Raw genomic sequence first — 27,517 nt, 5'->3', positions numbered from 1 at the left:
GGTTCAAGTGATTCTCGTGCCTCAGCCTCCAGAGTAGCTGGGATTACAGACGCGCTACCACAGCCGGCTAATTTTTGCATTTTTAGTAGAGACGGGGTTTCACCATCTTGGCCAGGCTGGTTTCAAACTCCTGACCTCAGGTGATCCGCATGCCTCAGCCTCCCAAAGTGCTGGGATTAAGCTGTGAGCCACCAGGCACTGCCAGCAGTGCTTCTTAAACTTGAACAGGCATACAAAGCACTTGGGGATTTTTAAAAAATGAGATTCTGACTTAGTAGGTCTGTGGGGAGGTCGGCCTGAGATCCTACATTTCCAACAAACCCCAAGTCATCTATCTATACTGAATAACAAGGTTCTAAGTCCCCTATTTCACTTTCAAAATTAAAGGAGGTTATGTCATTTCTAAGTTTCTCACTCCAGCAAATAGAACACTGGTATTCTGTCTCCTTCCTTGACCACCACCCTCCAAAACAATCATACCAAGAGCCAGACTAGCCTTTCTATACATATATACATATATATACAGAATAAAGCATGCCTCAGTGACCAGAGTTAAGAAATTTATATATAAATATGAATATATATATAAACATAAAAATATATATTTATGTTTATAAAGTGGATGAGAGGCTGCCTGGTGGGTATCATGTACATTGCTCCAGTAATGGATACACTCAAGGCCTTGACTTCACCACAATGCAATACATGAATGTAGCAAATTGCACTTGCAATCCATGAATATATACAAATAAAAATAATTAAATTAAAAATCCAGATTTAAAATCCTCTCCTATTTAAAATCCTCCAGTATAGCTGGGCATGGTGGCTCATGCCTGTAGTCCCAGCTACTTGGGAGGCTGAGGTGGAAGGATGGCTTGACCCCAAGAGGTGGAGGGTTGCAGTGAGCCAAGATTGTGCCACTGCACTCCAGCCTGTATGACAGAGACCCTGTCTCCAAAAAATAAAAATAAATAAAAATCCTCCAGTAGCTTCTCACTGTCTTGTCCAAACTCCTTAACCTAACAGGGCCTTGCATCCTTTATTATCCTTCTAGAATCCTTCCTACCACCCCATTCTTATGCTGTACTTTAAGCTCCAGTAATCCTGAACCTGCATAGATTCCCCTACCTCAGTTCCTCACCTCTTACCTAGATCGTTTATTTCTCCACTTGCTTCTATTAATCAGTTGGCTTAGCCAGCATTTCCAGCACAGCTGAAACACACCCACATACTTTTTAACCAGATGACAGCTGCTCACTGAAAAGCAGGTAATCAATAAATATTTGTTAATAAGTAGAATACACAAAAAAGCAAGTCCTGTATTTTTTAAAGTTTTATTTTAGTATTTTATTTCCTAGGATCCTTACTGCTTTTAAAGTAGTCTAAGTTAGTGCCAATAATTGCCATTTTAAATGGCAGGTTCTCTGCAACAACAAAATGATTTAACAACCATCAAACTTTTTTTTTTTTTTTTTTTTTTTTGAGATGGAGTCTCGCTCTGACGCCCAGGCTGGGGTTCACTGGCGCAATCTTGGCTCACTGCAACCTCTGCCTCCCAGGTTCAAGCAATTCTCCTGCCTCAGGCTCCCGAGTAGCTGGGACTACAGGCGTGTACCACCATGCCCAGCTAATTTTTGTATTTTTAGTAGAGACGCAGTTTCACCACGTTGGCCAGGCTGGTCTCGAACTCCTGACCTCAGTTGTTCCACCTGCCTCAGCCTCCCAAAGGCTGGGATTATAGGCATGAGCCACCATGCTTGGCCTGTCAAACTTTTAGGTCAATGCAGCAAAGAATATTAAAAATTTGGAAAAAGTGCTTACAGGAGCCAGGTGCTTATCCCTGTAATCCCAGCACTTTGGGAGGCCAAGGTCAACACAGTCTTTTGAAGTAGACCTGGCAGTTATTCAAATAAGGAAAGCAGCCTAGATATCGATCTGCCCCCCTCTCCTTACAGATGCCAAGTTGCTGGGATTTTTGTTTTTTAAGGTTAAATTCAACAGATTATTTATTAAGAATATAAGTAAAACTAAACTTGATGCCTTACTGAACTATCCTTAGAGCCTACACACACTATTATGTTTATCTCTGTTTTTTCTAAACTTACATCTCTTTCTATAGTGGCTGTTGAGCCAACTCTGTGGGAGAACTGAGGCAGGTAACTGACCCCATGTGAGGGTCATCTGAGGTAGAAGAGGTGACTGAGACAGATGTTCAATGGCTTCTGTAATTTAAGCAACACAGAGTCCATTCCTGACTAGCTCATGTTTTTCCCACTGTTACACAATTTTGTTCTGAAAAACATATTTTCCCCCAATTCTTCATTCTTCTATAAGAAATCAGGTATAATACCTGCTCCTGTTTGGGAGCAACTTAAGGAGTCTGCTCCTCCAACCCCCACAAAATTTTGCAAAGATTGTACAAATGATCCAATAAGGGAATATTTCTCAAATTTTAGTATGCACCAGAACCACCTGGCAGAGTAGCCGGAAATATTTATTTGTAGGCCCCACCCCAGAATTTCTTATTCAGTAGGGGAGAAGTGGAGATTTGAGGTTTTAAATTTCCAGCAAATTCCCAGATGATGCTGAAGCTGATATGGGAACTTCATTTTGAGAATCTTAATTTGGGAACCACAGCAACAAGGGAGTCTATAACACTGACTTCATTAACTTTGCTCTTTAGCAAATATTTAGTGGCTTCTATGTGTAAGACAGACTATTCAGACTTTGGTCTTTAGGCTCCCAGACTTCATGAAATATACGGAAAACAAAAAGACAGACAGGAACTGTAACAAAAGGCAGTATTGGAAAATCACAGGTGAATGATCAAGCGCTGAAACTTCAAATCTTAAAAGGGAGTCCAAGCAGGGATGCTGACCTCCCCTCCCTCCTGGAATGCCTAGAATAAGTGGCATCTAAACTGAACCTCCAAAGAATGATCCTGACACATGAAATGATTCCCAGCAGAAGAAACCAACAGGGTAGGGTGTCAAGGGTGCGAAAACGCAGGGCAGGTTTAAGGAACCACTTCTGTGGGTAGAGGTGTGGCAGGAGCTGGAGCTGGGACTAGAGTCAAATCCCAGCAAAGATGAATCCCAGACATTTTTGCATGGAGCACTCTTCTCAGGGCCCAGCTGTGGGAAGACTGGGACAACTGCATGGGGACACTTTAGGAAGCCATGAAAAGAGACTAAAGCAGAGGAAGCAGCAGTGAGGCTGTGCACAGATCCCTTTTTCCAAGAATGAGGAGTGAGGAGAGGTGATGACATGGAACCATCATCCAGAAAGCTTTCTCAGCAGCCAGGGAGATTTTAGGCTCACTCTCCTAAGAAAAGTGCTATCTTTTCCTCAAAAGGAGTTATCTATCACCCTTCTTTTCTATATAACTAGCCTCCAATAATACTTTTAATGTTCTTAAAAGATTTAAGAAAAATTGGTATTCCCTTGACTGTCAATATTCCTAATGCAACAAAAACTGAGAGCAGCCCATGTCCAGAAATCTGCGCAGCTCCCTTAACACATTAATGTTCCATGCCAGCAGTATGTATTCATGTCATCTGGGTGCCATCATCCACACTAACCCACACTTTGTGGTACTATGGTAAGAGCATCAAATTTGGAGTCAGAAAACCTGAATTCTGGAAAGCTAGCCTCATGCAGATGGATAATAATCCAATGATCTATTTCTTTATCTACAAAAGTACGAGAATAGCTACTCTTGCCGGGCGTGGTGGCTCACGCCTATAATCCCAGCACTTTGGGAGTCCAAGGCGGGTAGATCACAAGGTCAGGAGTTCGAGACCAGCCTGGCCAATATAGCGAAACCCCATCTCTACTAAAAATACAAAAATTAGCTGGGCGTGGTAGCAGGCGCCTGTAATCCCAGCTACTCAGGAGGCTGAGGCAGGAGAATCGCTTGAACCCGGGAGGCGGAGGTTGCAGTGAGTCGAGATCACGCCACTGCACTCCAGTCTGGGCAACAGAGTGAGTATCCATCTCAAAAAAAAAAAAAAAAAAAAAAAAAAGAATATCTACCCTCGCAGGATTATTATTACAAGTAAACACATTTATTTAGAATTTACTAAGTACTAGATTCCATACTATGTACTGTGAATAATCTCATTTAATTAAGCAAGATGATCTATATCAAAGTTAAGTGCTATAGTCATTAACAATTATTACTACACCATTCAAAAGGGATTGTAATTCACAAAACTATAGGAAACTTAAATTTTGAGCTGACAGTCTGGTAAACTGGTAAAAGGAATTTTTATTTCTTTTGGGGGAGGACATCCAACCAAGTTGTCCGGGTTTATAAAAACTACAGTATTGGCAGGTATCCAGACCAAAAAGCCAATCTTTGATGCTTTCATCAGACCCCAAAATGTTCTTATATAAATCCGGTCTCCTCTTATTCCCCCTCCCCACAAATAACCATGTCATTAATTCTTTTCAGTGTCACAATGGGAAATACTCGAAGGATATTACTTTGAATTTATGAACTTAAAAGCAAATTTTCTTCATGACAAATGGTTGTAAATCCAGCAATCTTCTTTCTCTCGGTTTAAGAAAGTAAGACAAACAGGTAGCATAACAAACTGGATTTACTAAAAACTTAAGAATAAATTTTCTTCATGATTCAGAGGTACAAAATCAGCACTTTACTTTTTCTAAGAGTTAAGAAATTTAAAAAATTAAGAAATTCAACAAGACAACTCTCAATATGTAATAAACTTGGCAGTAATGCATTTCACGGCCTGAAATTCTTGAATCTCTATGTCCCAAGGAAGACAGAGCCCTTCATACCTCTCCTGGTGCAAACGCATTGAGCCAGAATAGTTAAGAGAATGCACCTTCTCCAGAAAGATTAGATGCTGAATGTCAGGGTCTGGCTGCAAAGCAGGCAGAAAAAGTTCATTTTTATGCTTTTTAAACTAGATCTTGTCTTCATTACAACCTCACAGCCAGAGCCAACAGAATCAGTCCTCCAGGGGGCAGGTAGGCAGGAGAGGGAACCAGGTTAGGGTGGACATTTCATATTATCACTCTTTCATTTAAAAGAAAAAAATATATATGAATATGAACATCTAGAAGTCTGAAAGGAGAAAGTTACAGAACAACAGTGTGCAGCCTAAACTCAACAATGTCTATGACCTTGGACAAGTTATTTGCCTCTATCTTCTCACCTCTAAAACTTCACAGGTATGTTATAAAGACCAGACAAAATATCATATAGAAAGCTCTTACTGGTACATGGTAAACACTCAACAAAATATTTTTTCCCCACTAACCGTAACAAGAAAGAAGAAACTTTATGGAATGATTGGAATGCAGGTATAGTCTTCAAAAATGGTAAGCATTTCGGCCGGGCGCGGTGGCTCATGCCTGTAATCCCAGCACTTTGGGAGGCCAAGACGGGCAGATCACGAGGTCAGAAGATTGAGACCATCCTAGCTAACACCGTGAAACCCCGTCTCTATTACAAATACAAAAAATTAGCCGGGCGTGGTGGCGGGTGCCTGTGGTTCCAGCTACTTGGGAGGCTGAGGCAGGAGAATGGTGTGAACCTGGGAGGCAGAGCTTGCACTGAGCCGAGATCGTGCCACTGCACTCCAGCCTGGGCGAAAGAGCGAGACTCTGTCTCAAAAAAAAAAAAAAAAAAAAAAAAAGTAAGCATTTCTAGGCCAGGTGCAGTGGCTCACACCTGTGATCCCAGCATTTTGGGAGGCCGGGGCAGACCAATCACTTTAGCTCATGAGTTCAAGACCAGTTTGGGCAACATGGTGAAACCCTGTGTCTACAAAAAAATAAAAATAAAAATAAAAAAAATAAGGTAAGCATTTCTATTGATGAAATGGAAGAGTAGGGCATTTGAGGCAAAACGTAGAACATAAACGTGAAACCCAGGGATGGGTTTTATAAAGAGCTGTAGGCCTGCCTACTAGGTTTGATTGGAATATGTTAGAGTAAGAAGTGGAGTGGAGTCATTTTAGGGAGAATCTCTGAAGGCCAAGCTAGAGTGTAGAATTTCATTTACACAATGGGCACAAGCAACTGTTTCTGAGGGGGAAAGTTGCATGATGAGTGTTCTCTCATGAGGAGTTAAGCTGCCTGATGTCAAGTGGAGAGATGGTTATCATGAACCTGCACCTCTGTTATTACACAGTTCTCTAAATATGGGAGGTTGGGTTTTGTTGTATTTCAACATTCCTCTTTAATAGAGAAAAAAATACACTTCATACAATACATGAACTGATTCTGAGGAATGTGATAACTTAATTTTGCAGGTGAAAATCTGAAAAAGAGAAAGAGGAAGGGGGTGTGTGTGTGTGTGTTGGTGGTGAATGCTAAAGCCATGAGAGGCTGAAGGGCTTGTCTTCTTATGCCAGGAGCCTTCGTGTGATAAAGCCATCGCTCTCGTATCTCAATGAGGTTTGTTTTTTTTTTTTTAACACACTTATTTACTGACCCATAAATCTCTACAAACTATAAATCTCTATAAACTATAAATTTATGACCATCCTTTTTATTTTAAACTATATGTAACTATTTATATTTACATATAAATATATAACTATATATTTATTTTAAACTATACATTTGTATCTCTATAAATTTATAAACTATAAATCTCTACAAACTATTTTACCTAAATAGACCAGACTCATTTTAATATCATATTCTCCTTAGCTAGAACTCCAAATCTCATTCTGTGGTACACCTCCTGAAATTTTTAGGACCCAGTGTGGAAAGTAACTTGAAACCAGCCAAAATGCAGAAACAACTCCAGAAAAATCATAGCACTATCAGGCACAGACAATACATAAATAAATTCATATCAGAGGCATTGAAAACTCAATACAGGACTGGCAAGGTAGCTCACACCTGTAATCCCAACAATTTGGGAAGTGAAGGCGGGAGGATCATTTGAGGCCAGGAGTTCAACCCAGCCTGAGCAACATGATGAGACTCTGTCTCTACAAAAAATTTAAAAATTAGCCAGAAATGGTATAGTCCCAGCTACTTGGGAGGCTGAGGCGGGAGGACAGCTTGAGCCAGGACTTCAAGGCTGTGGTGAGTCGTGATTCCGCCACTGCACTCTAGCCTGGGCAACAGAGGGAGACACTGTCTCTTAAAACAAAAACAAAAAACCCAATACAGTTTCAGAGGAGCATTTTGCCAATATTTAGAGATTATGTGCTAGGAAAGATTACACCGAGAAAAGTAAAAAAGGCACCCTTGCAGGAATGTACAAAATTAAATCAGCAGATAGAAATTATATGTTATCAAAAATATGTGATAATCTGAACTACAAATACCAAACAAAATACAAAACCAGGAATGGGAATTAAAGAAAGGTTTTGTGTGTGTGTGTGTGTGTGTGTGTGTGTGTTTTATCAAAATTCTCCTAGGGTTGTTTAAAATGCAATCGGTCCATTTGTTCTGAAGGATGCTGACAAATGTTTAATTCTCCTGAGGTCCACCATACTTGAAAGTTAATTCACCCTTTCTCAATTCCTCAGCATGGGTGGTTTTCTGTTACAGAAATACCAACACTAAACTTGTGCAACTCCTAAACCACAATATTTAAAAATAAGAAAGTTACTGGAGCTAAATTAGGAGACAAGGGTCACACTAAAAAAAATTAATTTTAAAGCTACCACACAAAACACGAAGTTTACCCCTTTCAAAGGGATTTCCTTGAGAAAAAGCGTATGAGATAAAATATCAGGGGCACATGGCGATTTTTTTAAATTTAAACTTTACGTGGTCCAGAAAGGACAGTTAAGATTTCCTGTGTGTAGGCTCCACCCTTCTCCTGCGAGCAGTTTTACAACCTTCCTCAGCCCTTTCAGAATAACAGCCTTTTGTTATGGGTGGGCCTAGGGGTGCGCTCCTCCCTCATACCTTCTTCTATTTTCTCCTAGTTTTGCATTTTTTCTGAGACTACCAGGCGTGGGCTGGCGGGGGAGTGGTGCTGGTTTTCGGCTGACGATCCGGGTGGGTGCTTTCCCCCTAGGCGGGATGACACAATGAAGCAGGGAGTCCGGGCCAGGGGAAGAGGAGGAGCACGCAGTGAATCTCCGACCCGAAAACCCACAGGCCCCTCACACAGACCTAGATAATGAACGCCCCCGCATCCCAACTTCTCTATTCACTACTTGCAAGCGCCCCCAGCCTAAGTTTTGAAAAAAGCAAATTTGACTGCCGAAGAGTTCAAGAGGAATGAACCGAAGAGACAGAGCCGTTCCCCAGAGCGAAGGGAGCTTCCTCTGAGCTAACTGCCAGAGGAATGCGGCACTGCCCAGCAAATGTTTAAAATCACGTCCTGTTCTGCCTCTTGTTTTCCAGAAAAGTGTCATTACTGTCAACTATTTCACAAGACAAATAAACCAATGAATGAAATATATCCTCCCCCCTCTTCCCAATGAAAACATTCTGGGGCTGAGCGGCTTCCTTCCTTCCTCCTCCTCACAGGAACCACATTTGCAGCACTGAGAAGAGTTAAAATAAGAAACACACAGTCCTCGAATACTACTTTTTTACAGTGCGAGAGCCATTCCCAGCCTACTACTGACTCCAAGGGCTTCCAAACGGAAGGAGTTCTGCTTTCAGTTAGCAACCTTTTTTCACGTACAAGCTCTGAGACACTGCTGGCCAGGGCCTGCTGGCTGGGCAGGGACAGCTGAGGGCTGCAGGGGCCGCAGGGAAAACAAACAGCACACTGGTGCACACGCAGGCTCCTGCTCTCCCTAAAAATATGTTCAGTAAAATATTGGACTCATTCAATTATTTAAGCCTTAAACAGACTCCAAGAAACCTGTAATTGATCCAACTAATCCAACCCATAGCACTGAAATGACAGTAACTGGCTTTCATTAGAAATTACAAAGCCCACTAAATGGGAAGCGTCTTCCCAACACATCAGAAAAATTAAAATTAAGCTTCTGAATAAAAAACTAATTTACCGAAGGCTTAGGAACAAAAAGACCACTCCCTCCTCCCCTCTGCTATTGTTCTACAGGACTGGGTCTGAGCAGAGCACTTTACACCTTTAAAGCTTCCCAGAGGTAAGAGGCTGGGGGCTGGGAGCCAGTGGCGACCCGGAATCAAATACCTGCATACTAATAAGTCTGTAAGTACTGATCTACTAGGATGTAAAGTTAGCTAAAAGTAAAGAAAACGTGTGTGCAGCAGATATTTGACAACCTAGAAAGCCGAAAGGGTGCTGGAGAGAGAGGGACTCCAAATGGTGGCTCTTCTGGAGAGAAGTATGAGCAACTGCCTTCCCTAAGTCGTGAATGGGGTACCCGCAGCCAACCACAGGGTCTGGGGCCGAGCTGTGAAGCCGCCCGTCTTCATTAGGGTCACGTACCATATGGCGCAAACAGAGCCTCCAAGAACCCCCGTTGGCACGGCCCCAGGACAGGCCCGGCCTTTGGGAGGGGGCTTACCTTGCAGCTGCTTGAATCTGCCTTCCAGCTGGTTGTAGTTGTAAGGCACCTGCCCCATGTACGCCGGCGACAGTGGCCCGGAGATGCTAGACGTCCTCTGCAATTCCATTATGCCCAGCGTAACGCCCGGGCGGACTGCGCCCTGGAAATCCCGCTCCAGACCCCTCCCACTCCCATCCAACACGCAGCAGCCTCCGCAGCGCTCGGATCCTTAGGCGAACCCCATTCCGGTCTGCAAGTCCAGCAGGGTGATCTGATAGGAAGTTCGCTGCAGAAGAGTCCACCTTAGCCCGGCGAGGAGTTACCACACAGGCATCTAATTTCTTGGTGCTTTCCCTCCTTCCGTGGCCCTTGCCTGGAAGCTCGAAATAAATTACTGAGAAGGAGGAAGAAGCAGATAGGAGGCGCAGGTTCTACTAAAGAATTCTTAAATATGGCCAATCCTAAGCATGCCACGGTTGCCGAGCCCGGGAGCTCGCGGGCGCAGCGCGCACACCTCCTCCCGGCTGCCCGCGGCGGCCGCCGGTTTGTAATTTTATCAGGAGCCACTCGCCGTGTGCTCGGCGGTGATGTCACCTGATTAGCATAACAGCATTCTAGGAGAAACGCAGGCTGTACCACGAGGAGGGGGGCGGGGGAGCCTGGCCGACCCGGGGCCCCCTGCCGGTCCTGCACGGGCCGTGGTCGCCCCAGCCGCCCGGCAGCCGCCGACTCCGGGCCGGGCCCTGGACTCGCCGCCGGTCCGAGCCTTGGTGGTGCCTTCCCACACAGAGCTGCTGGAATTACAGTCTTTTGTTGAGCCTCATGTAACGGAAAAGTCTCCGATTACTATCACTTGAAAAGGCGAGCGTGCCCGCCGGACGGCCGGGAGAGTGAGGAGCCCCGAGGGTCCCAGGCCCGCGCGGTTCATTCACTCTCCAGCGTCTGCGGAGGTAACGCAGCCCGCACCTGGGCGCGCGCGACGGCCCCAGTGCGCTGGCGCCAACCACGCGGCGGCGGTCCGGCGCGCCACCGGGAAGAAGTCAGACAAAGTCACTCTCAGGGCGCAGTGCAGGGCCACAGACAGGGGAGGTGTAAGTTCGGGCTCAGTGAAGAATCTCGACTGACTTACGCGGCCATCAGGGGATATTAAGGCGGTGGTTTCCTGGAATAACACGGGCCTATGATAGGAATTCGACGCAAGGAAGATTTATGGGAACACCGATTTGCAAGGCATTGTGGGAAAAAGGTACACAGGTAAACACGGCCGAGATCCCTGACCTGGAGTTGTTTATGATCCGGTGGGGAGATGAGGGAACCGAAACTACCCTCAAATTCCTACTCTGATTTGTAAAACAAGGCCTCTAAATTTGTGGTCCTCCAAAAATTTAAATCTCTCCTTCCCAGCTTCTTCTCCCACCAATCTCAACCAAAAATGAAATCTTCTACATAGAAAAGAGAATAATCAAAATGTATTCTTGGAAAATCATTTGACTCTAGTTCTCCCCCCTCTCTCCACCCTCCTGTCCCCGCTTTTTCCTCACTACCTAAACAGGCACACAACAAATTACACTTTTGGCATTTCCAGTTTGGAGCCCTGCAGCAATACTCACTGAAGAAGGTAATTTCATTCCTCAGGGATTCCAATCTGCAGTAAAGAGGTGGGCCCCCACCCCAGGTTCACCTCAGTCCCCAGGGCACTTGTAATTGATGTAACTGCATCCTGTCCAGGCTTAGAGTTAAAACAAACCCAGAGCCTACCTAACTGTTCAATACTGAACAACCCCCAACTCTTTCCAGCCACATAACTAGGTTTTTAATACTTCCACATGTCAGCCTTTGGCTTTTGAAAGCCAGGCCCAACCTGGAGGAGAAGACAACATTTCTTATCATCTAAGATGTAGAACATATTTTAAAGCCCCTAAGTGCCGCCAATTCACAATGCTGATGGGAGGCTAGGCAGGGCATTACAAAACATTTGGTCTTGGAAAAAGCACTTGACTAGGATTCCCAAGACCTAAGTTTCTAGTCCTGGCCAAGCCTCTTCATTACCCTGTGACCTTAGAAGAAACCCTGGATTCTTTCTAAACCTCAGCTGTCAGACTGAGTAATAATTAATGCCCACCTCCACAGGGTCACTGAGGAGATGATGTGGAAATGTTCTAAAAATTATCATACTTTCAAAATTAAAGAGTATATTCTTAAAAATGCACCCCTCCTTGCACCCCCCCCCCCCCACACACACACCCATCAAGACTACAAAAGAAGTTAAATTGGGAACCGTCTCAATGAAGATCTTTTTAACAAGCCCTTCTTCACAACTAAGTATACTGGTGAAATGGTAAGTCTCTAAGTGTCCAGCTTTGGCCCTGAAAATGAGATTACAAAGTGCTTTGCCAAATTATAACGTTTTACTTTTAATCTTTGGGCCACTTAATGAAGAAAGGGAGTTACCACTCATTATCTCCCTTTCAGCTCCCTCTAGTATGGGGTAGTACATGAAATACTTTTTAATTAACCAGGTTGCACATAATATGATGGCAGTGGAGCTGGGACGAGTGCAGCCACACTCAATCCTGCAAAGTCAACACTGAATGAACCAGGCAGAGTGAACACATGCAAGTATTAGAAAGGTTTGGACACTGGGGAAGGGTTTAATAACCCCACATTTAATAACCCCATAGGGATCAGAGGTAAGAAATGGAAATCCATTTGGTGTGTTGGGACCAGGGAAGAATAGGACAGATCCCTGATGGCCCATATGACCACCTCCAGTTCAGCAGTGGGGAGGAGGTAAAGGAAGGCCAGAGGTATTCATTCTTTATTTCTTCAGTGTTTACTGCTCTGTATTTACAGTATTTAATGTATGCAAGGCACACTGCCAGGTGTTTTAGAGGATTCAAAAATGACCAGGAGTGTTGCTAGCCAAAGGAAATGGGACAAATGTGCAAACAGTAAAGTACCAAAAGAATACAGTAAGGGCCAGGGGAGGGCAGTTATAAGAATTCAGAGGACAAGAAGGACACATCTGCCTTCTGGAGGAAGGCAGGTGGGAAGAACTCTAGGAGGGACTGGCATTTTGATCAGACCTTGAAACACATCAACAGGCTGGAACAAGGGAGAAGCCTCCTCTCAAGCAGCACAGTAAAAGCATGGACGCCCAGGAAACAGCACCAGCAAGTGCTGCAGTTTGGCTGGAGGATAAGGAACCGTCAGGCTGGGAGGAAAGCCCCAAAAAGCAAGTTAGAACTAAGATTGGTCTAGAGCCACTGGAGACTTTTGAGCCAAGGGAGTAGAGGGTGTGGGCTGGACTCTAGAGATGATTAATCTGGAAGTGGTATGTAAGAATAGGCAGAAAGGAGAGGAAATGAAGGCAGCAAGGTCAACGGGGTGGTTAGTGCAATAGTCCAGGTCAAAGGAGCAATCAAATGAAAAAGAATGGGCTGACGTAAAAGTTAATCCAAAGGACTTTAGTAACTAACTGTATGTGGGAGGATCAAAGGAAAGGGACAAAGAAGACTCTCGGGGTTTCAGAGCTGGCTAGAGGGGTGCAGGGGACAATTGCACATTTCCTTCTAGACAGGTGGAATCTGAGTTACCTGCAATACCACTGGGTGACATGTCTGGAGCAGTCAGGGATGTGGAACTAGAGCTCAAAACTGAAGATACAGTCCTGAGTGCAGAGGTGGGGGCTGAGATAGTTGTGGGGTTAAATCTAGGAAAGGAGGTAAGAGGCAAGGGGCTAAGCATGGAGCCCTGGGGGAGGCTTGGGTCTGGGAGGAAGAAGAAAAACCAGTGGAGATGCCAGGGAGTTACAGAATGAAAATCTAAGGAGAGAGACTCAAAGAGGAAAGAGGGTAGATGGTCTTGAGTGCTGCAAAACAAACTAAAAAATAAAACTTAGAGAAGAGGCATTCAGTGTGCCAATTAGTCGGTCAATTGGGTTAATAAAAGCAAAGGCTAGGTTACAGGGAGTTAGAAAATGAGGAGAGAGGAGGAGGAAGAGGAAGAAGCTATGAAGATGAGACTACTGAATGAGGCTTATCAGACTCAGGGGAAGATGTTCCAAGGCAGGGCCGAACTGAGCATGTCCTCTGTGCACAGGTTTCAGCCCTAAGTTGGCACAGGTAGGAAAAGGTCAGTGGGAAAATGGCTCAAAGGTATGGATGGAACAAATCAAGTGCTGTGGTCTGACTCAAGTCCAGAGTCAGGGACTCAGGCTTACCCTAATTTCTGAGTGCCAAGGAGCTATGTAATCTTGAGCATGTTTCTCATGTTCCCTGGGCCTCTCAATCTTTGTCCACAAACAAAACAGTTTGGAATCTATGGTCACAAAAAATTCCTTCTGGAATTTTTAGTATTAAATGTATTAGTGATTTGGGTTCACCTTTAGGTCCCAGTTCTAACTGCAGTCCCAGTTATCATCAATCTCCACAGAAACTGAAAGGCCATATTAACCAGAACCATCATACTTGGTAGCTTACAGAATGCTTCCATATACATTTTCTCAAGTGACTAACCCTGTGAGGCAGGTGTGGTCTCCAGTTTGCAGCCAAGGTTGAGGTTCACAGAAATACAGTGTCTTGCCCAGGGCCCCAGCTGCTGAGTGGCACAGCCAACACATGGACCCCAGATCCACCAAGTCAGCGTGTTCCCCATCTCCCCACCTCTGCTGTTTCTCCTATATGCTCAGAGTATATCCAGCTTACTATGGGTTCCTAAGCTTTTCTGAAAAATCACGTAAGTGGCATCACGATTAACCTTAAACCTAAGCAGGCCTCTACACGAACCTCTACAACATTTAGTTTTGAGTCAGGATTAGGCACATGCTCTGCTAGTTCACACAGAGCTTGCTGCTTGCAGGGTTCTGTGGTTCTGAGTGGGCTTTATTAGGTCTTGTTTGGTTTTGTTCCTCTTCTCATACTTGGTGGCCCTGTACACTAAGATTCTGTATGACTTAGCATGTGGCAAGGTAAGATTAAGCCTCTGTTTGTTCTAAGAGGCTTTACACAGTCTTGAGGGGAAAGATGGGTGCTGTTCCTGCATTACAGCAAGCTTGAGTGGGTGAAACTTTAGATGTTCATTTCCTGAACATCCAGACACTATCAAGACTCAGTATGTCTGGGAGAGGATGTCCAGAATGTCAAAATGTGATGGGATTTGTTCACATTCAACCTTGGGATTTGAAAAACCAATCCAAGAGCTGGGAAAGAAGTGATGGGAACAGGGAAGGACAGAAAACAACAAAGTTTCACACAGGATGTGTTTTGCCAAATTCTCTGCCGCTTTCTACTGCCATCTCCACAACTGTCTTTCATTCTTCATCGGTGTCAAGTCCATTGGGATTGGGTGACCACAGCCAGTTAATTACTCCTAAGCATTTCTTTATAGGAAACCAAAACAATGCTAAAATAATCCTCTTCCATTAGCATGGCCAGATAGAAAAGCGGCTCCAAACCATGCCACTGCATTTATGCTGCACTAGGCACTGGTTTATATTACGTTTCTGTCTCATCTCTCTAATTCTCTTTCTGTCGTACCTCTCTGGCCCACCCACTCCCTTCCTAGGAACCTCTTGCCCACCTCTCCCACTCTTGAATCCTTAACTGAGATCATTCTTTTCTTTCCACTAACACCCAAAAAGCCTCCCACTCACTGACTACTAGTTGCCACCTTCTTTTCTCCCTAAAACCTGCCCTTAAAAACCTAGCCCTGTTTCAATGGAAATTTCCCCACTTACCAGAAAACTCAACCAACTAACCAAGCATACCACTATGAAATCTAGCAAAAAACAAAAGACAGAATAAATTATATGAAATCTCCTTTTCCCCGCAAAAGAACAATTTTCAAAAGCCCTACTGGCATAGCATATTTGACAATGGTATTTCTATGCCATTGCTACCTGCCTGCCACCTCTTTAGAACGTCTCCTTTTTCCCCAATGGCACCTCCCACTCAAGGCCCATGGCCTGGGCAGCTGGAAGCAGTCAGGAGCACTTCCCCTTCCCTCACAACTCACACTATTCTTAGAAAACCATGGGTGAGACCACTTCTCAACTTAGAGTACCGCCCATGTGAGCATCTGAATCAGGGCTTGGACATGTGAAGCTACAGGAGAAAAGGTAGTTAAAAGCAGACCTGGGGCCGGGCATGGTGGCTCACGCCTGTAATCCCAGCACTTTGGGAGGCTGAGGCGGGCAGATCACGAGGTCAGGAGTTGGAGACCATCCTGACCAACATGGTGAAACCCAGTCTCTACTGAAAATACAAAAATTAGCTGGGTGTGGTGGCGTGTGCCTATAATCCCAGCTACTTAGGAGGCTGAGGCAGGAGAATCGCTTGAACCAGGGAGGTTGAGGTTGCACTGAGCCGAGATCGCGCCACTGCACTCCAGCCTGGGTGACAGAGCGAAACTCCGTCTCCAAAAAAAAAAAGCAGACCTGGGACCTACAAAGCTGGCTCTGCCACATTTTAATCTTGGTTCTCTATGCCTGAAAAGTTGGGATGCCAATAATGGGACCAACCTCATAGAGCTGTTTTATAAATTAAGGGAGATAAATGTCTACAAAGATACTATTATAGTACCGTCTTCATGGCTACGATTGCTAGGCTTTAAACTCCTTGTAGGATAAATTTCAAAAATTAATTCTGTCCCACTTTTGGCCATCTCTTACTTCACCAAGGAAGCTATCAGCCGCACAATGTTGCAGGTTTCATGTGGAATCACAGACCTTAGGCTGGGAACACAAGACCAAGGCTGGGAACCACCCCTCTGGATTTTTGGAGAGGGGTGTTTCTCAGTGGCAGGACCAGTCCTCCCTCTGGGATATACTGACACACTCCATTCCCTTCTCTTTAACTCAGCCCATCATGCACTGGGAAAGGCATACTCAGAATCACATTTTATAGCAGTGACACTTCAGAGATAACCAGAACACAATACTTACTATGAAACAAGTTACAGAAGTCCTATATTTTAGAAAAGCCAATGTTTATTCGAGGTGGGACTATCAGATTTGAAACTTCAGGACTCAAAATAACTAGAAAAAAAATTAGAGAGAGGACGAAAGGTATTTTTCTATCCATAGCAATTACTATCTCTGTTCCGTGAAGGATATGGATGGTTCTTTATCCCTCTCTTTACACCTGTCCCCTATTTCCCCCCACACCCATAAAACCATCTAAGTATGCAGCTGAATCTGAAATACCAGGGCAAAGCTGGTTTCCATTTATATCCTTTCCGTTTCTTGCCTAACTGGTCATATCAGACCTGAATACAAAACACCTGAGATCACTGCTGAGCAGGAGAAAAATGGCAAGTTACACTGGAAACAAGCACCCAAGGTCCTGGGGAAGGAATGTAGTTTATTGAATCTTCTACCCCAGCCAAACCTTTCTGCATTCTTATCGTGTCTGTTATCTACACATGCAAAGCTTCCCTGCACAGACAAAAGAATGCCCTGGTCCAGAGGCCCCGGCTTTGGCAAACAGGTGTTGCTATGCCTGTGAATGTAACAGTAGCCAGAGCCAGGGCTGGGCTCCTCTGCTGCAGGTAGAGTGGTTTAAAGGAAAATAACATCTAAGGAATGCAGTTGGGGCCAGGCCTGCTCTAGCCCAGAGTTCTTCGTTCTGCTTTTCACCTCCAACATCGAAGGAAACAGTTGACACACACACAGGTGTTCACAGCCATCAAGCCAGAGTTTTACGACAGTGATATGGGGCAGTCAGAAGATACTGTTCCCTGGGTAGCAGAGCTCATGGGAAAGAAATGGGTAAGGAATAAAGACAAATCTATTCTTTGTGAAAACAGGACTCTGGGCCCTGCCCTCAAGTATATTCACACCCATATTACCTTTTCCAGGAGCTGTGAAGAGAAAATGTGAAAAGGGCAGGTAAGACAGGCACCTGGAGAGGGAAGGAGAAAAGAGAAAGGTGGGGGGCATGCAAATCTCATCATCAAGACATACTCCTCTTCTACAGAGAACCAAAGTCAACTCATCCGATACGTTCTCAGCCCCAACCATGGGCACAGGCTATTGGAGGGACTCATGACATGGTGAGAAGTGATTTCGTCTCTGCAGGGACTTTTAACCTAGCTGAGGAAATCAGACACACTAGGACACACACATACACAAACACAAGGGTGTAATACATAACAAATAACAGGTTAGTGACAGTACCAGCTATTGATAGTTACAGTAAGTACCATTCTAAATTAAGCAACAACTACATTTCTCTACTTGGCTGAGAAAATATCAGAGCAGAGCAGGATTTCTTCCACACAAACACTCTGTTCCTATTCCATCTTACCTGTGCAATTTTAATGTTGCTTCTAACCAAATCCCTGCTGACGTGTGCCATTCTAACATGAGAGTGTAGGTAGTGTAACTGGGGGTGTGAGGTGTGTTTCTTGCTCTTTGAAAAACAGGTCCCGATTACCCAGTTGCAGGGATATGGAACAACATGTGCAGCCCTGGCGTGTTAAAATGTGAAATATTTTAAGGGTGCAGTCATTTCTTCCTCCTCAGCACCTGAGCTTCTGCTGATCTCTCACTGAGATAGCACAGCCTCCCTGCATAAGACTTTGCTAGGCAGCCATTGCTGGGCACAGGCCCTGAATAATTCATGGACAACTCAGTCACTTAGGAGCGCCAAGGCCCGCCAGCTGCCTAGTAAGTAGGAGGCAGGCTCCAGACTTACTGTAAAATAATTAAATACTATAGCTACCTCTGAGACCTTTACAGACACCATACAACACCTTTCCCTCTTTTCTTTATCTCCCCATTTTAAACCAGGTAATTTCTGGCAGGATCAAAGTACACCTGACTTTTACTGTAAGGAAGATAAGTCCCAAGGGGTGGGGAGAAAGTGATGTCCTCAAACAAGTGCATGACCAGGATGGCATTCCTATGCTCAGGCTACTGAGATGGCACAGGCAAAGACCAGATACTGTGCCTGACACAAGACAGATGCTCAATAAATGTCTGTCCCCATCTCTTCCTCCTAACTGTCCCCTCTGCTCCAACCAAACTGATCAGTGCCCCACCTGTCTTGGGCTTTCCATGCCTCTGCTCTTGGCACTCCCCTCACCTCTTCGTCCCAAGTCCACTCATCCTTGAAGCCCAGCTCAAAGCCTTCCCTCCTCTAGGAAGGCTTCCCAGATTACTCAGCTGGGATGATGGCTCCTTCCTAGAAACACTACACCAGCAATGTCAGCCTCCCTCATCCAGTACATATCATACACTCTATGAGAGCATTGCTTATCTCTTCTTATGTACCAGTCTTATCTGCTTAATTAAAATAATGGAAAGTGCACCAGACACAGACTCAAGAGAAGTGAAGAGCACACTCCATTCTCAGCTTTTAACACTGACTGGCTATGTGACCATGAGCCGTTCACTTGGCTTTTTCAACGTTTCCCCTAAAACCAAAGGATCAGAAATAGAAAATCTCTAAAAACTGGTATATACATACAACAGAATCTTACTTAAAAGCAAAGAAATCCTGTCATATGCTGCAGCATGGAGGCCATAATGCTCTTGGAAAATATTATACGCTGTTTTAGGACAGATACAAGTCTTTTTTTTTTTTTTTCTTTTTTTGAGACAGTTTCACACTTATTGCCCGGGCTAGAGTGCAACGGCACGATCTTGGCTCACCGCAGCCTCTGCCTCCAGGGTTCAAACGATTCTCCTGCTTCAGCTTTCCGAGTAGCTGGGATTACAGGAACATGCCACCATGCCCGGCTAATTTTTGTATTTTTATTACAGACAGGGTTTCACCATGTTGGCCAGGCTTCTGACCTCAAGTGATCCACCCTTCTCAGCCTCCCAAAGTGCTGGGATTACAGGCGTGCGCTGCCGCGCCTGGCCAAATGCAAGTCTTACAGAACCTTCACCCCATACCCCCAGCCCAGTTCTTTAAGAACAGTTCAAAATGATTTAGCCATTTCTGAAACCTGAACACTGATGAAACTCTGTGAGGGAGATAGCACCATATGGTAAATCACAGAGCTTAGGTAACACCCCCTCATCCATACCTTAATCCTTCACAGTTAGAAGATGATAGCTAAAAGTCCTAACAAGTGTCAGAAGTTCCTTTTAAAACTTCCTCTATATAAGCCAACTATCTCATTATAGTAAGAAAAATGAGAAATGAGGCACAGAGCCGTGTGCCCAGAGTTACAAAGCAAGCTACTGGCATGCTGGTGATGAGAAAGCAGGCCTTCTGAATTCCTGCTGCCATTTCTAGAGCAAATCTGAAGGTAGAGAAAGCTAAGGACAAAGGAAATAGCATGCATTTCTCATGCCAGTCAATGAAGTGGGCCCAGGGTTTGTGATCAGGGAAAACTCACTGCCTTCCAGCATCCAACACAAAGGTGGAGCCAAAAGGCCTGTCCTGAGTGCTAGATGAGTGATATCTTTTTATGTTCTCTGATGTCCAACTTGCACCAGCTCAGAGAGAATGACAGCCCAGGATATGGTACAAGCACAGCTTCCATCTCATCCTTCCAGCCCAGTGTAGAACCATACACAAAGCTGGCCTCAGCAAATTTTGTTGTTTAAAAATCCTTTTTCTCAGTTTTATACATTGACCTTTCCTTTATTATTCTTATGGTGTCCTAAGGGAACAGCCTACTCAGGAGGCATTTTAAAAAAATACCTGACAAATGGATTTATTCATCACAACTAGAATTTTAATGACAGGTGAAGAATGAAGAGAAAGAAGAGAAAGACTAAGCTCTTTTCTAATACCTGCCAAGCTCACCTGTAACTCTCTCTCCACTCACCTCTTTTCATTACTATTTTTATTACCAACACCTTAATCACCATTATCCTTTTAACTACCATTTACCAAGAAAAACACAACTTGAGACCATGTTGGTGCCTTTTTCCCATTATACCATATTTTGATAACATTCTAAAAGCTTCAGTAAAGGATGTAGAGAAATTGGAACCCTTGTACGCTGTTGGTAGGAATGTAAATGGTGCAGCTGCTGTGGGAAATAGTATGGAGGTTCTGCAAAAAATTAAAAATATAACTACCATATGGTCCAGCCATCCCCCTTCTGGATATATATCCAAAAGAATTGAAAGCAGGATCTCAAAGAGACACTTGCATTCCTATGTTCATTGTAGTATCATTCACAATAGCAAGAGGTGAAAGCAACTCTAGTGTCCATCAGTGGATGAATGGATAAACACAATGTGGTATACACCTAGAATATTACTTAAAAAGAAGAAAATTTCTGTCATATGCTACAACATGGACGAAGCTTGAGGACATCATGTTAAATGAAATAAGCCAGTTGGAAAAAAAAAAACAAATACTCATAATTCCACTTACATGAAGTATCTAGAGTTAAACTCATGGAAAGGGAAAGTAGACTGGTGGTTGCCAGGAGCTGGGGGAAGGCAAACGTGGTTATTGTTTAATGGTTGTAGAGTTTCAGTTTTTCAAAATGAAAAGGGTCTAGAGATCTGATTGCGCAACAATGTGAACATAGTTAACTCTACTGAAGTTACATTTAAAAATGGTTAACATGGTAAACCTTATGTTATGTGTATGTTTTTTTTTAACCACAATTAAAAATGAATTTTAAAACCATACTTCAGTAAAGACAAGGAATGCACCACTGGGCAGGGGAAGAAACAGCAGCTCTAAAGCCACATGATCCCCACCTATGACGTTGAAGCTCAAACCAAACATTCTCAAATGCTGACAACCAACACATTGATCTCTCCAAGTCCTATCTTCCACCCTTAGGAAAAAAGATATTTACTCAGAATCCTGCCAACTCTCATTTTTACAACAAAAGGCCTCATTAATTAGTTACTGCCTCCCAGCCTCACATTTGTGTGCAGTGGAGTTTATCAGAGTTTATCCATTTCCCACAGAGTTGTCACTACAGTCAGACCTCATGATCTCGACAAACCCAACCTTCATGAAATTGTTCAAAAACTTTATTTTTCAGTCAGCATCTTTGAGATTGAGTCCTCAAAACACAGGGGAAATAAATTGGTAGTTTAGAAATAGTAGGAACGCATCATATTTAAGCAGGCAGGTACACATTTATACAACTTAGGAGTGTGTGTATGCACATATACAGGAGAATGCCTATATGTAAACAGATCACTTTAACAGATACCAGACAAGTTCTTCTTACTCCGAAGGTTTTGTGATACCCCCATCATCAACTATCCTGAAACACTTAGACTTGCCCAGCCAGCTAAAGAATACTGATATCCTGTCAATGTGGGTACATACATAGTTTGCTGTTACAAATAATTTTCTCATAATAAGGGCTTAGGAAGCAACCGACCAAGGTTCTTACTGATCAAAAAATTGTCCTTGTAGTTGGCCTATTAGAGATCATGGAAGGGCAAACGGCAAAAATCATTACACAGGAAAGAGGTCTGTAATTTGTAGTGATTATAATCAAAGTTACACTAGTTCTTGTTAATAACACTCTACAAGAGCCTGCATTTCTGACTCATCAAACATAAAACATTATCAAAAATTAACATGAGACTAGGTCTTGAGTCAGAGTCACGAGGCATTATTTCCTGGAGAAGGACAAAGGTTGCTATAATCCCTGTACCAATACATACTCTGTGTCATACTGTGTGCACAGAAACCACCAGGAAAAGACGCCAAAACTTACCTTGGTAACAACGGCCCGTTAGCGTGCTAACTCCTTAAGAGCATATACATAATCTTAGAGGTCTGAGGGCCCTCAGAATCCATCCAGCTCACCCCCTTGTTTTTCAGATAAGGACACTGAGACAGAGAGGCTGGATGGAGTTCTCTAAAGTCGAGCTAGAAAAGCCCAGTGGACTCCCAGAGCTCCTGATTGCAGTAACAGTACTGACAGTGCCCCCTACCCACCACCATCTGAATCCATTTTTGTACATGCGATCAAAAAGCTTTGTTATCTAAAAATAGTTTTGCTAGATTTTAATGTCCATCTGCCAGCTTTTTCTAATGGTAGGTTAGCGATAGAATAGTAGGCATGTTAAATAAAGCACTCAGCTAGTATCTATCACTTAGTGGGGTCTCTGGGTACCTTTGCTTATTTAACTTCATCCTTCCTTAAATAAAAGTTTACCCCTTTTCTTTCTTTCTTTTTTTTTTTTGAGACGGGGTCTCACTCTGTTGCCTAGGCTGGAATGCAGTGGCATGATCTCGGCTCACTGCAAGCTCCACCTCCTGGGTTCACGCCATCCTGCCTCGGCCTCCCAAGTAGCTGGGACTACAGGTGCCCACCACCACGCCCAGCTAATTTTTTGTGTTTTTAGTAGAGACGGGGTTTCACCATGTTAGCCAGGATGGTCTCGATCTTCTGACATCGTGATCTGCCCACCTCGGCCTCCCAAAATGCTGGGATTACAGGCGTAAGCCACCAAGCCCGGCCAAGTTTACTCCTTTTCATATATACCCAGTAATGGAATTGCTGGGTCAAACGGTATTTCTAGTTCTAGATCCTTGAGATATCACCACACTGTTTTCCACAATGGTTGAATTAATTTATATTCCCACCAACAGGGTACAGGGCATATACCCAAAGTATTATAAATCATTCTACTATAAAGACACATAACACGTATGTTTATTATGGCACTGTTCACAATAACAAAGACTTGGAACCAACCCAAATGCCCATCAATGAGAGACTGGATAAAGAAAATGTGGCTCATATACACCATGGAATACTATGCAGCCATAAAAAAGGGTGAGTTCATGTCCTTTGCAGGGACATGGATGAAGCTGGAAAACATCATTCTAAGCAAACTATCACAAGGACAGAAAACCAAACACCACATGTTCTCACTCATAGGTGGGACTTGAACAATGAGAACACTTGAACACAGGGCGGGGAACATCACACTCTGGGGTCTTTCGGGGAGTGGGGGGCTGGTGGAGGGACAGTATTAGGAGAAATACCTAATGTAAATGATGAGTTGATGGGTGCAGCAAACCAACATGGCATGTGTATACATATGTAACAAACCTGCACGTTGTGCACATGTACCCTAGAACTTAAAGTATAATAAAAAATAAAAATAAAAAAAAAATGAAAGTTTACTCCTTTTCAAAAACTTTGTTCAAGTTTGTTTGTATAGCCTACCAAAAATCCTAGATAAAATGTATCTAGGATACATTTTATATCTCTGTATCTTAACATTCATATTGCCATATCTTTTTGGTGTAGTATTTAGTACAAATAAATGTTTGACATTTTTAATAGGTCACTTAGGCCTCCTGTTTTAAATTGGTCATGTGGATCTCTTGTGCTTGACAGTCAGAAACAAACAGACAAAAATGACCCTGTAAACGTATCTGATTCTCAACTCTAAACCTTTTTGTTAAGTTTAGGCAAGGTCTGGCTCTTCGGGGAAAGGTTTAGTAAGTTCAATCACCACTCTGATGTCACAAATGAGACACTTGAGGTATCTCAAAGTCTTACTCATAATTTTCTAATATGGAATAATTGTAGGGAGAGGTACAAGTTTTCCCCCCATTAATTAAAGGGTATTCAGAGCCCTACAAATACTTACATGAAGGAAGGCAATTTCCAAGAAGGTTGGAAAAGGCAGGTCAAAGATAGGCATCAGAAGCTTTCAATTACTGCCCTGGAACCCAGAAGACTCTGATTTATATTACCACTAGAGCAAGCTGGGGTAAACAACCACCTGATTCAGAAAATCTCAAGACTGAAATCTGTAACATGGGAGATAATGCTTTCCAAAGACTTCTATTAGTATTATAGTAATGTTCTATAATGCTCTCCAAGATGAAAGTGATACACACATTTTAAGTATTATAAATAATCCTCCTGGAAATTTAGTAGTATTCCTTCTTCATTATCCCTTTATACCAAACTACAGCTGTCTCAACAAGAGGAACAGAGCACTAAAGCTAACTAACCCCCATGAAGGACCAACCCTCTTCCGGTAAGAGCCAGACTGTCTGACTTGGATTTTTCTACACTGACCACGTCTCTCTCCCTCCAAAGAACATGCATCTCCCAATCCCATCTGCCTCTCCCTCTAACCTCAGTCATTTGTTTTTGGGGTGGGAGGGGCGACCAATTTATCAAAAGTTTAAAATATTTTTATTGTATTTTTCCATTAAATCATTCTTTCAATAAATGTTTAGGATTACGCAGGATCATTTTAATGTGCACTGAGTGTGAATCTGAAACAGGAACGTACAGTGAGAGAAGATACAAATGCAAAGACCATATTAATTTTTTAAATTAAAAAAAAAAGTCTTTTTCAGTGTTTTTCCTGCTTCCCAGGAGAAGGACTGAGAGTCACAAATGCCCTCTAAACTTCATAGCAAACAAAACCACAGGTCCCCAGTGTCGTCAGGCCATCAGAACATGTGCCCTTTGAATGTTCCTGACTCCTCCTTGGCTTCTCCTCATCTTCCCTTGCATGAATGCAGTATTTCTCAATATGGAAGGCCTCTTTGCAGGGAGGAAACAGGAGCCCTCCCTTCAAAAGATTTATTTCCGTAATAAAATGTTATAATTAACACTTCACGTGCACGTTCACTGTGTGCACACACCGAGCTAGGGATCTTCCACATTAAGTTCCCACAACAATCCCATAAGGTGGATATTATCCTCATCCTAAAAGAGTCACTTGCCCACCATCACATAGCTAGTAGGCGACAGAGCAGGGACCTCATGTGGGACCCCAGGCCTCTGAAGCCATCCTTCCTTCCTTCCTCAGCGTCACCCCCGAGATTGACAGTCCTGGATAACTGAATCCAAACCCAGGAACACTCAGGTGCTCCAGCCGTGGGAGGACCTCCAAAGTATTCAGACAGGCAGACCGAGAGAGCCTCAGGGCCTGTACAGTTTCCAAAGGCTGGACAGAATACGGACAAATATGAGCTAAGAAAAACATAATCCTAAAAACTAAAGGCCACATGATAAAGGGGGGAAACATTCTAAGCAGTGGCCTGCCTTGCAGATTTGTGACCAAAATACCTCACGACCCTCATCTATCCCAAGCATCCAACATCCAGAGGCTTCATAGAACCCAAACCAAATTCCTCTTCCTTCCTCTTCCCTTTCCCATCCCCTTGGAGAGCATGTCCTAGGGAGTCTAATTCAACAGTTGAAAAGGCCCTGCTTTCTCAAGCCCTCAGCCACAGTCTCAGCTTCAGGGCCTTGTTTCTTCCCTGGAAGAACACAACAGTCCCCTAAAATGGTGTTCCTCCCTCCAACTCCCCTCCTCCCTGTGCCTTCCTTCGCAGTGTCCCCAGAGGGATCCTTCTGAGACAAATTCCGCATCAGTGGTTCTCAGGGGCAGTCACAAGGGCCTTGAGCCTAGGGGAGGGTCCTCTGCCGCTTCTAGTGTAACTCCAAGTTGGTAGTTTTACATATTGAGATTAACAAACAGTTTTCTATTTGAAAATAAAAATTCTCCTGAGCTAGATTCTGGAAACCACTGGCCTACAGGATAAAGGCTAAACTCTTTGGCACCACGGCCCTCCTTGTCCACTCCTATAGTCCTACCTTGAGCTCCTTCTGCAGCTCTTCCCGTGGCTCCTCGACACAGCCAGGCATGTTCAGGCCATTCATGGCACCACTTGCTTGGCCTGAAATCCCTTTTGTCTACTGACATCAACTCTCCTCGGTGAAAACTGAAAATCTTTTCTGCTGACCACAGACTTCTTTTCACTTAATCACCTAACTATTTCTACCACTGATCACAGCGCCTGGCACATAGTAAGTACTCAAATATTTCACTCATTCATTCACTAATAAATGAATGAAACAAAATCAGTAAGCACTCATTCTAATAAAGCTTAAAAATAAAGAGAGCACTTAGGTGTACTTCGAAATGTACCTAACTACCACAGGGTATTCCAACACCATGTAATAAAATTGAATTAACAGATCAATACTAGCATTTTAAAAAATGGAATAGAATAGAAAGTATCAGAGCATCTCATGTGGTGCATGTAAACACTACTTCGTGAAATTTAAATGTGTGTGGATACACACAAATACACTCGTAAACATACATTTATGTGTATGTATATTCTCAAATATACACACATTTATGTGTGTACTATGTTGCCATATAAAATATATTTCTTACTGATAGGGTTGAAAATTGTTTCTTTCAAAATCACAAGTCAGTTATAGGTTACATCTCCATGAGTACTCTGAAGTCATCCATTCAGTTTTTAAAAACATAGAAACATCATCACCCATCATAAAATTCAGTTCGGACAATAATTGTGTTGTGTGTGTCAATTAAAATGGCTCCCTGAATGTGAGGGAGTTAAAAAGAAAATCCACATGTGGGCATGCCTGAAGATTACGACTGATTAAATGAATGCACAAAGAAAGCTGCACGGGAACACCTGTTAATTCAGTGTGAGGGGTTTTAGGTTTCGCATTGGTATCAAGTGCATCCTCCAGCCTCGCCTCTCCGCCATCCTGTATTTCTCAAGGCAGTCTTGAATGCCTCTACATTATTTACAAGCATCCATACTAACACTGGCCTTCCTTCAAATGCTTGGAGACAATAATTATAATTTCACGGACAGTGTGTGTAAGGGACCAGGGCAAATGCTAGAGGCACACACAAATCCTCTGCAGTTCCAGGTATAAAAGTGTGTATGTTCACAGTAGAGACATGTAACGGGGCTAATAGATTTGGTCTGTAGGTTTACTTCTCCAAAATCAGCACATAAAACAGCTTTGGGACTGTCAATCCATGGAACTGTCCAATATATGTCCCTGGCTAGAGAAAAAGGTAAAAGCTGGCCGGGCGCAGTGGCTCAAGCCTGTAATCCCAGCACTTTGGGAGGCCGAGACGGGCGGATCACGAGGTCAGGAGATCGAGACCATCCTGGCTAACACAATGAACCCCCGTCTCTACTAAAAATACAAAAAAAAAAAAAAAATTAGCCGGGCGAGGTGGCGGGCGCCTGTAGTCCCAGCTACTCGGGAGGCTGAGGCAGGAGAATGGCGTAAACCCGGGAGGCGGAGCTTGCAGTGAGCCGAGATAGCGCCACTGCACTCCAGCCTGGGCGACAGAGCGAGACTCTGTCTCA

At 43.6% G+C, this 27,517-nt stretch overlaps 1 protein-coding gene across 6 annotated transcripts in view; it reads right to left on the bottom strand.

Moving 5' to 3' along the window:
- Positions 1–27,517, bottom strand: part of LOC105465041 (spectrin beta, non-erythrocytic 1) — a 213,751-nt gene that overhangs the window by 102,579 nt on the left and 83,655 nt on the right. Inside the window, exon 1 of one of the 6 annotated variants that reach the window (XM_011713236.3) lies at positions 9,456–9,967. The exons of 4 other annotated variants lie outside the window; for them this stretch is intronic. In XM_011713236.3, coding sequence (XP_011711538.1) covers positions 9,456–9,564 — 109 coding nt within the window. In that variant the 5' untranslated portion in view covers positions 9,565–9,967. Of the gene's footprint in view, positions 1–9,455; positions 9,968–27,517 lie in introns of those variants that run through there. One more of the 6 variants, XM_011713235.3, reaches the window with a different exon arrangement.

This window comes from Macaca nemestrina, chromosome 13 (assembly GCF_043159975.1).
Source record: "Macaca nemestrina isolate mMacNem1 chromosome 13, mMacNem.hap1, whole genome shotgun sequence".
Lineage (NCBI taxonomy): Eukaryota > Metazoa > Chordata > Mammalia > Primates > Cercopithecidae > Macaca > Macaca nemestrina.
This window is presented reverse-complemented; position numbering and strand designations above follow the sequence as displayed.